Source organism: Tenrec ecaudatus, chromosome 2 (assembly GCF_050624435.1).
Source record: "Tenrec ecaudatus isolate mTenEca1 chromosome 2, mTenEca1.hap1, whole genome shotgun sequence".
Classification (NCBI taxonomy): domain Eukaryota; kingdom Metazoa; phylum Chordata; class Mammalia; order Afrosoricida; family Tenrecidae; genus Tenrec; species Tenrec ecaudatus.
The window spans coordinates 122,177,299-122,189,762 of NC_134531.1; the positions used below are offsets into that span (position 1 = coordinate 122,177,299).

General features: G+C 34.8%; 1 protein-coding gene across 2 annotated transcripts in view; it reads left to right on the forward strand.

Moving 5' to 3' along the window:
• The window catches only part of DMXL1 (Dmx like 1), a 159,502-nt gene that overhangs the window by 66,567 nt on the left and 80,471 nt on the right, over positions 1 to 12,464 (forward strand). For both annotated transcript variants that reach the window (XM_075541421.1, XM_075541420.1), the window contains exons 11-19: positions 1,198 to 1,451; positions 1,581 to 2,265; positions 2,361 to 2,482; positions 3,379 to 3,468; positions 3,931 to 4,030; positions 6,909 to 7,028; positions 7,326 to 7,544; positions 9,200 to 10,885; positions 11,810 to 11,917. In XM_075541421.1, coding sequence (XP_075397536.1) covers positions 1,198 to 1,451; positions 1,581 to 2,265; positions 2,361 to 2,482; positions 3,379 to 3,468; positions 3,931 to 4,030; positions 6,909 to 7,028; positions 7,326 to 7,544; positions 9,200 to 10,885; positions 11,810 to 11,917 — 3,384 coding nt within the window. The remainder of the gene's footprint in view (positions 1 to 1,197; positions 1,452 to 1,580; positions 2,266 to 2,360; positions 2,483 to 3,378; positions 3,469 to 3,930; positions 4,031 to 6,908; positions 7,029 to 7,325; positions 7,545 to 9,199; positions 10,886 to 11,809; positions 11,918 to 12,464) is intronic.

Below are 12,464 nucleotides of genomic sequence, written 5' to 3' on the forward strand. Positions count from 1 at the left end.
GCATCATCTCAGTGGCCGTGAGCTTGGTTGTGGGTTTGTGGTATAAACACTGTAAAGTTCAATAACTTCTGCCAAATTATCCAGAAATAATTTATTAGTTTATAGTTTCTGCTCACTTCCAGGGAGTGAGCAGAGAGAGAAGGTATCTCCTGCTCCAAAGGGAAAACATACAGGCATTCCCTGAATCCTCAGGGGAAGGCCATGCCTGCACAGAGGCCTCATTGACTCTATAACCCAATTGATAGAGTAGACGCCACCCCTTTATTCTTAATCCTCGCTAGTCCCAAATTGACACCAGATTATGTAACTACCACACCAACATTGAATCTCATCAATATATTAATTTTTCCCAGTTGGTATGAGAAATATCACGTCTTGTTTTACTCTGCTTTTTTTGTCACAAACAGATAAAATATTTGTATTTATTAGCCTCTCTTTTCTGGCTTGCCTTTTTACACGCTTTGCCTAAGTTTAGTTTTTTCTTTATCTTATTAATATGTTTTCTTAATGTAAATGTTTTTTATATTTACATTTTAAAGCATCTCTTTTAAGGAAGGGTGACTATCCGTCACAGGAGGCGGTGACTGGGGTGTTTAAAATAGAGGTCAGGGTATAAATATTTCCCTGTGTTTCTTTGCCCACAATTTATTTTCAGATGCATGTCTTGAGGTCTCTGGCAATTGAGTGCTGTGACTCTATTCCTTTAAGATGTCTTATCAATTATAAATTCATACATCTAAAGGATAGTAGCAAACTCAGATTTGGATAAATACAGAATTAGGAAGAAAAGAATACATTATATCCCAATTATATATTGTGAAATTTCAATCCAGGATTTATAAGCACAATTTTCATTCTTTTATTTCACTGTAAGCAAATTGGAGGTCCGAAGAAGTGCCATGTTGTTCTGAAGGTTAGCTGAATGGTTAATTGTGGGACATGGCTTAGAAACCACTTAATTTATTTTTCTAGTCCAATATTATTCATTTTACTGCTAGTCTGCTAAGTCCTATAAAATCTTGTCTAGAATTACTGAGTCAACCTCAATCAACTGAAGAAGCAAAATTACTTTTAAAAGGGAGCATCTTAATATGAAAGTTGTTGCTTTTCATTTCAAGTGCATTTCTGAAGATACTTCATAACCTCATGTAATAAATTGATTCTATTTGCCTTGTTTCATAATCCTTTTCCTTACAGAAATGGATGATGGTGTTGACAATCTGAAAATTAATCACGAAAAGAAGGAAGTGAGCAGTAATAAAATAGTACCAAACTCAAGCTTTGTACCATTACCATCAGCTGCCATTGATCATCAGATTGAAGTACTTCTGGCTGAATGGAGTAAAAATGCAGACATGCTCTTCAGTATCCATCCTGTGGATGGTTCTTTGCTTGTTTGGCATGTAGATTGGCTGGATGAATACCAGCCTGGTATGTTTCGTCAAGTGCAGGTACTATTACTCTGATCTCTGTATAATTACTTGTTAAATGTTAAATATAATTACTTGTTAAAAGCACTACTTCGTAGTAGTTACTTGATGAAATTTCACGTGTTCTAATACTTGCTCTCTTAATTCTAGGTGTCCTTTGTTTCCAGAATTCCTGTAGCTTTCCCAACAGGGGATGCCAACTCTCTCTGTAAAAGCATAGTGATGTACGCCTGTACAAAGAATGTCGACTTGGCTATTCTGCAAGGCAAACAAAAGCCTGCTGGTCTCACACATTCCACATCAATGCTAATCTCTTCTGGTCACAGTAAATCAGCTAACAGTTTAAAATTAAGTATTTTCACCCCGAACGTTATGATGATTTCAAAGCATGCTGATGGCTCTCTCAATCAATGGCTGGTCAGCTTTGCCGAAGAATCTGCTTTTTCTACAGTTCTCAGTATTTCCCACAAATCCAGATATTGTGGACATCGCTTTCATCTTAATGATTTAGCTTGCCACTCAGTATTACCATTATTGCTGACTACATCACACCATAATGCATTAAGGACACCAGATGTCGACAGCCAAAAGCAACCTGATGATACTGTCTATGTTGAAGATTGTTCTTTGGGACAACAGAATAAAAGCACCACTGATGTGGTATTTCAGGACCCTAATGCAGTTTATAGTGAGCTCATTCTCTGGAGGGTTGATCCAGTTGGGCCATTGTCTTTTTCTGGAGGCGTTTCTGAGCTTGCCCGGATTAATTCTCTTCACGTCTCTGCCTTTTCCAATGTGGCATGGCTGCCTACTCTTATACCTAGTTACTGTCTAGGTGAGATTTTTAAAAATTAATATTTAAGAAATTTAATTTTTTAAATATACTATCCCTAAGTGGTTTAATTGTAAATGTTTGTAAATCCTTTCTAGGGGCATACTGCAACTCTCCTAGTGCATGCTTCGTAGCAAGTGATGGACAATATCTGAGATTATATGAAGCAGTTATTGATGCCAAGAAACTTTTATATGAACTGTCTAATCCAGAAATCTCTGTAAGTAAATGCTTTGTAAACTTCTGTGTGTATAAAGATTTTAGGTATTTGATTTATAATTAGTGGCTTCCTGGACTGAAGCGATCTACACCCATATAACCCCTGATGCCTTGAATTGCCAGTATTTTAGTTAACAGCCACGTGTTGAACCATTGGACTACCAAGCCTGCTTTGTGATATTTAGAGAAAAATTATTTCAGGTAGAAAAACTAATGCAGAGACCCTGATGTCAGCATGTTTGACATACAGTGATTACCTCTGTTGTCAGACTCACTTCGTTCCAAAGTTGTTTTCAAACACTGAAAAGTTTAAACACGGAACATATTTTCCCCATAAAAAATAATGGAAAACCAAATAATATGTTCGGTGGCCTCCAAATTTACATGGATAAATTCATTTTCCAGGACTTTTACACAAACTTAACAGCCTTAGGTTGTGGAAATACTCCCCAAAGCATCTAAATGAAAAATACAGTAAATAAAATTACAATATTTTATGCAAATAAGCTAAATAAAAAGCTCCATGATAAATGTTTGCACTAACAAAGTACTCTATGTTGTCAGGAGAAAAGCAGCGCTTAGCCTGAAGCGTCACCCCTTTGAGCCCAAGGCAAGACACACAGAGTGTCTCTGGCTCGCCTCAGACAGGGTTTGTCAAGTCGAATTTTCAGTTTGACCACGCAATAAAGTTACAGACATGTAGTAGATTTTTCTGGAACTTTGCTGATCGAGCAGTGCAAGGTTCAAGCTTGGAGCCTTTCAACAACAGAGGTATCACTGTGTTATAAAAACAATAAGGAGCCTAGCGCAATTCGGCTTTTTTGGGGTACTCCCTGGTATATGTAATTATTTTAAAATTAATTTGTTTATAGTAAAGAAGATATCTTTTTTAAACAGAAATACGTTGGTGAAGTATTTAACATTGTCAGTCAGCAATCGACAGCCAGACCAGGATGCATTATTGCATTAGACCCCATCACCAAACTTGTAAGTATTACTTTTTCCTACACAGGACGCAGCCTTTGAGTCGATTCCAACTCATGACAACCCATGTGTGTCAGAATGAAACTGTAGTCCATGGAGTTTTTAATAGTTTGTTCTTCAGAAGTAGATTGCCAGGTCTTTCTTCCTAGGTATCTCTGGAAGAACTCAAACTGCAGACTTTTTGGTTAGCGACTAAGTGTGTTGGCCATTTGCATCATCCAACGGCTCCATTCAACCAAAATCGTGCCCACTGCCATCAAGTTGATTATGACTTACACCAACCCTACACGGGGTTCTGAGACTGTCAGTCTTTATGGGAGCAGATCGTCTCATTGTTCTGTGGAGTTGATTGTTGTGTTTGAACCACTGACCAACAGGACTCACAGGACTTCTTTAAAAAGCCCGTAACATTAGATGCAGGTCGTATCTGTCAATTACTCTTGGTATTTCTTTATTTGCATTCAGCATGGCAGAAAAACACAACTGCTTCATGTTTTTCAAGAAGATTTCATTTTGAATGACCTTGAGAAGAAAAGTTGGGGAAAGGACAATTTATCTCATGCAGGTAAAGAAGCATTTTTAATTTAATGAGAGGCTATAGAATATATTAGGAAGTTAAATAAAGATGAATCGATAGAACATTTCACACTATTTGAAGTTGAAATTGTTCCAAAGGTTTGTTCTATTATTTATCATGTTTTAATCAGAAAATAAGCATGAAACCTGAGGGGGTTCTGTCTTTTAAAAAAACATAATAGAAATATTTTGTCAGTTCTATCTTTTTATAAAAAATAATAGAAATATTTTTGCCAGTATATTGGGTGCTTTTGGTATAGATGGGATACTGTTTAAAACTATTTGGGTAATGTGCACATCTGACCTTTTGAAAATGTGTAATCTTCAGTGGTCGCATAAAGACAAACTAAATACTTTTATAATAATAAAACAGTTTAAGGTTTTTACTAAACTCCTCTAGCCAACATTAACCATGATTTTGCAAAAAGGAAAGGTGAGAAAAATAAAGCCAACATCTCCTGGTTATCACTTTTAATGATAGAGTCAAACCAAACTAAAAAACTTAGGGAAAAAGCAAACAAACTTAGAAAGCAGCCATGCAGTATGTGCTGGCTGCTTAAAGAGTCAATTATCGACTGTGAAAGAATACTAACACAAACTTTTTCTTTCCGTTCGGATTTTTTTTAGTTTTGTCTATTGCATTTTTCTTGCAAATTAATTCTTGCAAATTATTTTTCTTCTGCTGTTCTATTTTCTTTCGTGAGAAGTGCTCCCTAGCATTCTGTGCTTTCATGGTAAAACCATGATTTCTTACATTGTTTTCATTTACTTTTCTTTCATTGGCCCTTTTACTCAGCTGTGCAAGTAAACAAACATTGTTGATGTGTTCTTATAACCTCTGAACATAATGAAGGAAAAGTGTTAAGAATGAAAATAAAAAAGAATGAAAATCAAATGTGCCAGATGAAAAGAATTAATTAAACACATTGTTATTTTTTATGTTGATTTTAAAATATTGATTAAAATTAAGACCATTCCAAGAAATTATTTTCTTTTTGTTAAGATTGAGTTCTGCAATGATTTTCATTTGTCTTAGCATTTTTCCTCCATTTCATTTCTAACTTGTTATTCTTCTGTTTATATGATGATTACATTTTTCTTAAAATATTTAGGGAATCTTTACAAACTTTCACTCAAAAATTATTATCTAAGTTGTCAAAGGAGTTTTGTTAAATTATCTTTTGTTCTAGCACAACGGTTGGCAAACTTTTGAGACAGAAAAGCCAATCCAATCCTATCTCTCACAACAATTTAAAGGTTATTCGAGACATAAGTATATTTTTAAAAACAAATGAAATCACTGTTATCTCAATATGTAGCCTTTAAAGTTTTTCAATTTTACTGAAGAGTCACATGTATATACCAAAAGAGCCACGTATGCTGCAGCTTGCTCACCTCTGTTCTAGAGTTAAGAGAAAAATTGTTTTACAGATACTTTCGTTATTGGGACATTCTTTACTGTTGGTGAAATACTCAGAAAAAAGATTGATTTTTGTTTTTCTTTTACAATCCTTGATCCTTTTCTTTAATTTTTATGTGTGCCCAACTAGCCCAGAACACATTACAAAAATTACTTTTCATTTTGTTCATTTCTAAACACAATGTGATTTAAGATACTGATAATTTCCTTTCTTAGTGTTCCTTTGTAACATGTTTTTCTTCTGTGAACCTATAAAAGGATAAAACCATTAAACTCTAATGTTTTTCTCTAGTTTTTTACATGCTCTGTTATAATGTATATATGTTATACATTTTTAGTTTATATGTAATTTTCCTTCACTATGACTGATTAAAAGCTATCATAAAATAAATTTTGGGTTTTTAAAAAACCATCCTGGATTATAATATAATGAATACCTAAATGTTGGTCATTGCATCAAAATTATGACATTATTCCATTATATCATTTAATTCACTTGAAAAAACCTGTTTGACAATATAGTTTTGTTATTGACAATTTTTTTCTTATTTTTCTTTATTTATTTTTAATCATTTTATGGGGGCTCATGCAACTCTTATCACACTCCATACAGACATCAATTGTATAAAGCACATTTGTACTTTCACTGCCCTCATCATTCTCAAAACATTTGCTCTCTGCCTAAGCCCCTGGCATCAGCTCCTCATTTTCCCCTCCCTCTCTACTCCCTCATGAACCTTTGATAATTTATAAATTATTATTTTGTCATATCTTACACGGTCTCCCTTCACCCACTTTTCCGTTGTCCATCCCTAAGGGTGGAGGTTATATGTAGATCCTTGTTTCGTTTCCCCCTCTTGACCCCACCTTCCTTCCACCTTCCCGGAATTGCCACCCTCATCACTGGTCCTTCAGGGATCTGTTATTGGCAATTTACCCAATGGCTATATCACATATATAAGTGAGTTTATATATCACTTAGTTTTTATCATCTTAAAAATTTTATCATGAGGGGACTTCGAAAAGTTCATACAAAAGGGAATTAAAAGGAAGCAGACATTTTCATAAATTTTTTGAGATCCTCTCATATATGTCAATAGTTTAGCAAAGGCAGTATGATTAGAATGTACAGAATATGGAACAATGTATAAAGTTATGTGATATTTTTACTATTAATTTTGAATTAATTTAAGGGTAGTATGTGTATATTTGTTGCATCCTTATAATACCATTTTGAATTTTGAACCATAGTTTAAAGTTTTGAACTATTTGCTTTTTTTTTCTTCCCAAAATCCAATTATTTATTTATTTTATAAGTCATTTTATTTGGGGCTCATACAATTCTTATCACAATCCATACAAGATTCAATTATTTTGATTTGACCTTGTTATACTAGTTCTCTCATTAATCCCTTTCAATAATAATAAATATCATTAATACCAACAGGCAGCTCACCTAGTAGATTTTCTGAAAAGTTCTACCTAATTGTAATAGAGTGTACTCAAGACAACCGGTCCTTGCTACATATGTGGAATTTACATTTAAAGTCCATTCCTGTCTCGTTGGGTGAGTTTTTTGTAATTATAAGTACACATAAAATAAAAAATTAAACCTGTTTAGACAATTATATCCTTAAAAAAGTCAGTCTGAATTAGAGGTGATTGTCATTTTTTTTGTTGCTTAATTCAACTTTCTTTTTATAATAAAGAAAATAGGTAATTTCTAATAAATTAATACAAATATTAATATATGTACTTCTTATCTCTTATAAGGTATTTGCAAATTTTAAAATTATTAACTTTTCTGCAGATGTAATATTTATAACATTTTCCCCCACTTATCGGTCCTTTTTATGTTTTATAGATGAAAAAAGAGATACAAAAACATCCGAAGCAGTTTGCCAGCCTAATGAACATTATTCTTCTCCAGAAAAGATTCTATCTCCTTTTTCACAAAAGTATGAAGCTTGCAGAGCAAATCTTCAAAGTACCAGCAAGTTGACCCTTTCTTCAGAAATGGTTTACAGCCAAGAGTTGCATTTACCTGACGGAGTTGAGATAATAAGTGTTAAGCCATCAGCAGGTTTGTAAATTTTGTGGGAAAAGAGTAATCAAAGTTTGAAACCTCTTGAGTGTTTGTCAACATATGCACAACTCCTTCTTTTAAATCCACACAAAATAACAAGTGGAAAGAATATATATCAGTACCCTCCATAGGAAACTTAAATTTATATTTTCTGATTATGCTGACATTTGTCAGCTAATTTTGGTTTTAAATACTGATTTTTAAACCTTCCATTGTCTTTTGAGAGAGAAAATGAAAGTTGTAAACTCTTGTAATTTTAGTAGTAACTGTCAGGAGCCATGTACTAAGAAGAATTCTAAGTGTGTGTTTCTTGCTACATATTCATCCTCATTATTCTACTGAAATGGTTCTTAAAATGGGGTCCCTAGAGATAAATAGCATCAATATCACCTGGGAGCTTGTTAAAAATGAAAACTCTTGACCCACAACCCCAGACCTACTGAATCACAAGCTTCGGGTGAAGTCAGCTGTTTTAACAAGCCTTCAGGTGATTCTTATGTATTCAAAAGATCAATAATACCAAGTTAAAATCTGTCTTTTGTAGTCAAGTATGCATCTTTGTCCTTTTCTACTCATCTTTTTTCCCCTGTGTACATAAGTTGAATGCTTTTTACTTATTTCATCATCTTATTACTTCAATCACTTAGTTTTTATTGAGTGAATGATAACAAATAATGATAATTGTGTCATTTAGCAATAGTACTATATTCCTTTTGACTTTAAAAAAGCTTTGTTATAATTATGTTGAAATGTGCTTTTAAAATATGATAAATATTCTAAATAATTTTATAATGTTATTATTCATGTTTAATAATTTAGAACAGTGGCCAGCCTCCTGTTTTTATAAATAAGTTTAACTAGGCCACAGCCCCATTGATTATTTGCTTTTGTGAATGATTGCTCTGTGCTACAGTGGCAGAGCGGAGTAGTTATGGCAAACACCCTAAGAACCAGAAAGCCGAGAAGCGTCCTTACTGTCTGGCCCTTTAAGAAAGTTTCCTGAGTTGGGGGAAAAGTTTCTTGGCTTCAAGTTTAAGAAACAAAGCTAAGAGTTTATGATTACATTAAGTCCCAACCAAATCCCACTTAGGAATCCTCTCAGATCAAGTGTTGCATATATCTGATTCAAGAAAGACCGGGTAAGGGGATCATTTCGTACTTGTGTAGGCATGTGCTATTCTAAATTGTATTGAAAATATGAAGGAGAATGAACTAGTATATGTTAAGATTTCTTTAATGTACTGGTCAACCTTTCAGACGAGATTTCTAATACTATATAAAACTTGGAAAGAGTCATGAAAAGAATGTTGGATTATAGCTTAGATGTCTAATTGTGCAGTTTTAACTGTTGACTATGAATACAAGATAAGGCTCAAGATAGTTGTACATGGCTATGATTTTTTTTTACCTACAAAATAAAGGAATTAAATAGCTTACAGTTAACTTGAGTTCTTTAGGTTTTGATGATGCTGTCCTTATTTATATTTTGTATTATTAAAACGTGTTACTCAACTAGTTGACACTTAAAATACAGATAGACCTGTCATGTTTTTAACAGTAGTTCAAGCAAAAGGACTGAAATCTTTAGTGCATGAAAAAACAAATATTTAAATTTGATATTTGTTAATAGACTCTTTTTTTTTTCATTTTAGGGCATTTGAGTTCTTCTTCCATATATCCTGTATGCAGTGCTCCTTACTTGTTGGCAACTTCATGCTCAGATGAGAGAGTAAGATTCTGGAGATGCAGGGTAACAGGTGTAGAATCTGCTACATCAAAGAATGGCAAGATGGATCTTACATACATCTGGGAAGAATGGCCATTGCTTATTGAAGATGGACTTCAGAACAATAGTAGTATCTCTGTACCTGGTAGACCTATAGAAGTTAGCTGTGCACACACAAATCGTTTAGCAGTAGCTTATAAGCAGCCTGCATATACTAGTAGATCTTCTCAGGATTTTATGATGCATGTAAGTATTTTTGAATGTGAATCTACAGGAGGTTCATGTTGGATTCTTGAACAGACAATTCATTTAGATGAGTTAAGCACAGTGTTGGATTCTGGCATTAGTATTGACAGCAATTTAGTGACCTATAATAAGCACGAGATTTACTTATCCAGTAAAGAGACTTTCACATCAAACACAAAGCACTTAGTTCACTTAGACTGGATGTCTAGAGAGGATGGTTCTCATATTCTGACTGTGGGGATTGGATCAAAGCTGTTTATGTATGGACCCCTGGCTGGCAAGCTACAAGAGCAGTCTGGAAAGGAAAGCATAGCATTTCCGCTCTGGGAGGGTACTAAAGTTGTGCCTCTTTCCAAGTTTGTACTGTTACGAAGTGTGGACCTCGTTTCTTCTGTAGAAGGCTCCCCTCCTTTCCCTATTTCTTTGTCTTGGGTTCGTGATGGCATCCTGGTGGTAGGAATGGACTGTGAAATGCATGTATATTCCCAATGGCAGCCATCTTCTAAACAAGAACTGGTTATAGCAGATTCATACAGTGGAAGTACTCCATCTATTGTAAGTTTAGTAAAACAAAGTAATTCATCAAGTTTTGGGTCGCATCCTCCAAAGAAAACTCTGACTCGATCCATGACCAGTCTTGCACAGAAAATCTGTGGAAAGAAAACGGCATTTGATCCTTCAGTGGATATGGAAGATTCTGGACTCTTTGAAGCAGCTCATGCACTTTCCCCAACTTTACCCCAGTACCATCCCTTGCAGCTTTTGGAACTCATGGATCTTGGGAAAGTTCGGAGAGCAAAGGCCATCTTGTCGCACCTTGTCAAGTGCATTGCTGGAGAAGTTGTGGCTCTGAATGAAACTGAAAGCAACCATGAACGCCGCCTTAGGTCTCTCACCATCAGTGCTAGTGGAGTCACTACCAGAGACCCCCAAGCATTCCACAAAAGTGAAAATACAGATTATACAGAAATAGATTCTGTCCCTCCACTTCCTTTATATGCTTTACTTGCAGCAGATGATGACAGCTGTTACTCAGGCTTGGAGAACTCTAGCAACCAGAATACCTTAAATAAATCAAACCAATTATCAAGTGAAAATTATGACGAGCTTTTTCAGATCTCAGCTCTAACGTCTGATAGCCATGTGTTAGAGACAGATGAAGAAAACACAAAGCCCAGGGTTATTGACCTGTCACAGTACAGTCCAACTTACTTTGGTCCTGAGCACGCTCAGGTTCTTTCTGGCCACTTACTTCATTCCAGCTTACCAGGACTCAGCCGAATGGAGCAGATGTCTTTAATGGCCTTAGCAGATACAATTGCAACTACAAGTACTGATATTGGAGAAAGCAGAGACAAAAGCCAAGGTAAAATTAAATTCTGTGTAGAATTGGAGGACAAATTGATGATAGCTTCTTCACAACACATTTAACTTGCTTCTGTACTTAAGATTTGTATTCAGTAATTGTTACTTTAGGTATTATATTACCTAAAAATAAAAGACCATTCCATTACACAATGTTATGAGCTATAATTTGGCTTTGGAAATATTAAGAGTGATATTTGTTTCCTTTAAAAATGCCAGGGTAAATTCCGCCTGCCTACAGCAACAGACAAAGGCATGATAGAATCCGGTCTTGTCTGGTTTGGGGGCTTTACTCCACATAGCCATTTTCTTCTTAAATTCCTTGAGTTAGAATCCTCACGAGATTGCAAGTAAGATTCGAAATGAGGAAGTCCACCTTTATTCCAGTCATTCGGATGCATCCCATGAGCCAGACTGACAGGAAAATACGGGGTTATATTTAAGAGGGGAAAAAAGTGAAATATGTACTAATTTTTATGTAGTAGCACCCTCCTTTCGTACAATCATAACTTCCAATAGTAGCAGCAGATTCCTGGGGTGGTGATACTCGTATGATCTGAACCTTTCTTGAAAATATTAGTGTACTATATGTCACAGAAAGAGTTAAACTATTTAAAAATTGTGCCACGTTATTGAGAGTTCTTGATCACAGGAGTACAGATTATGAAAGTTGTCATCGATACTAAATCAATTCATTCTCTGCTTTATGATTTTTTCCAATAACTTTATTGCTACCTTTTTCTGTGTTATATGATTCTATAATGAAAGTTAAAATTTAGGCTGATAACTTTTGTCAATTTAAGAACAATGTTATACTTAGCGCCACAATATGGTGGTTGCCAACATTTTTAGCTTTTACTGGTGCCTTGGTTAAAAGAAACAATTTTTTGTTATTTTACAATTAAAAAAAAATTCCTGGTTGTAGGTGGAGAAACTCTTGACGAATGTGGATTAAAATTTCTTTTGGCTGTTCGACTCCATACCTTTCTTACAACTTCCCTTCCAGCCTATCGAGCTCAACTCCTTCACCAAGGTAATTTGGGTCATAATCTACTAAATGTGGCAGTTTAGTTAAGAAGAGTAGCTTGTAAGCTTTTAGCTTGTTTTTGCTCACACATGAAACAGCCAACAAATTCTCCATGTAGTAAGGATCCAACTTCCAAGAATGTTATTGGAACTCAGCCCTTGCCTGTTGGTGTCTGGCTTTGAGTCTCTTCAGTTTTACTTTACTATTGTTTAGCTCTTCTTTCTGTTTCTTCATTCTCATTTTGTGTTTAGCTTTGGAAATGTTAAGCCTAAAATGATAACTCATATTTCTCCATTATCAATGAAAAAAAATTGAGCTTGGTTAGGAAGTAATAGAAATTTAAAAATAATTAGAATAATAATCTGTTCATTCACTGTGTGAGTTTTTTTATTTGTTTGATTGTGTTTCTTATTTATTCTCAAAGATTTTGCTTATAGTGGGCATTTCAGATTTCGTGACAAGAGTTTAAAACTTGGGACCATAATCATGCCCAAAGATGTCAACGCTGAATCTTGTGGTTAACCGTTTGTTTTACTCGGGCTTAGGTCTAATT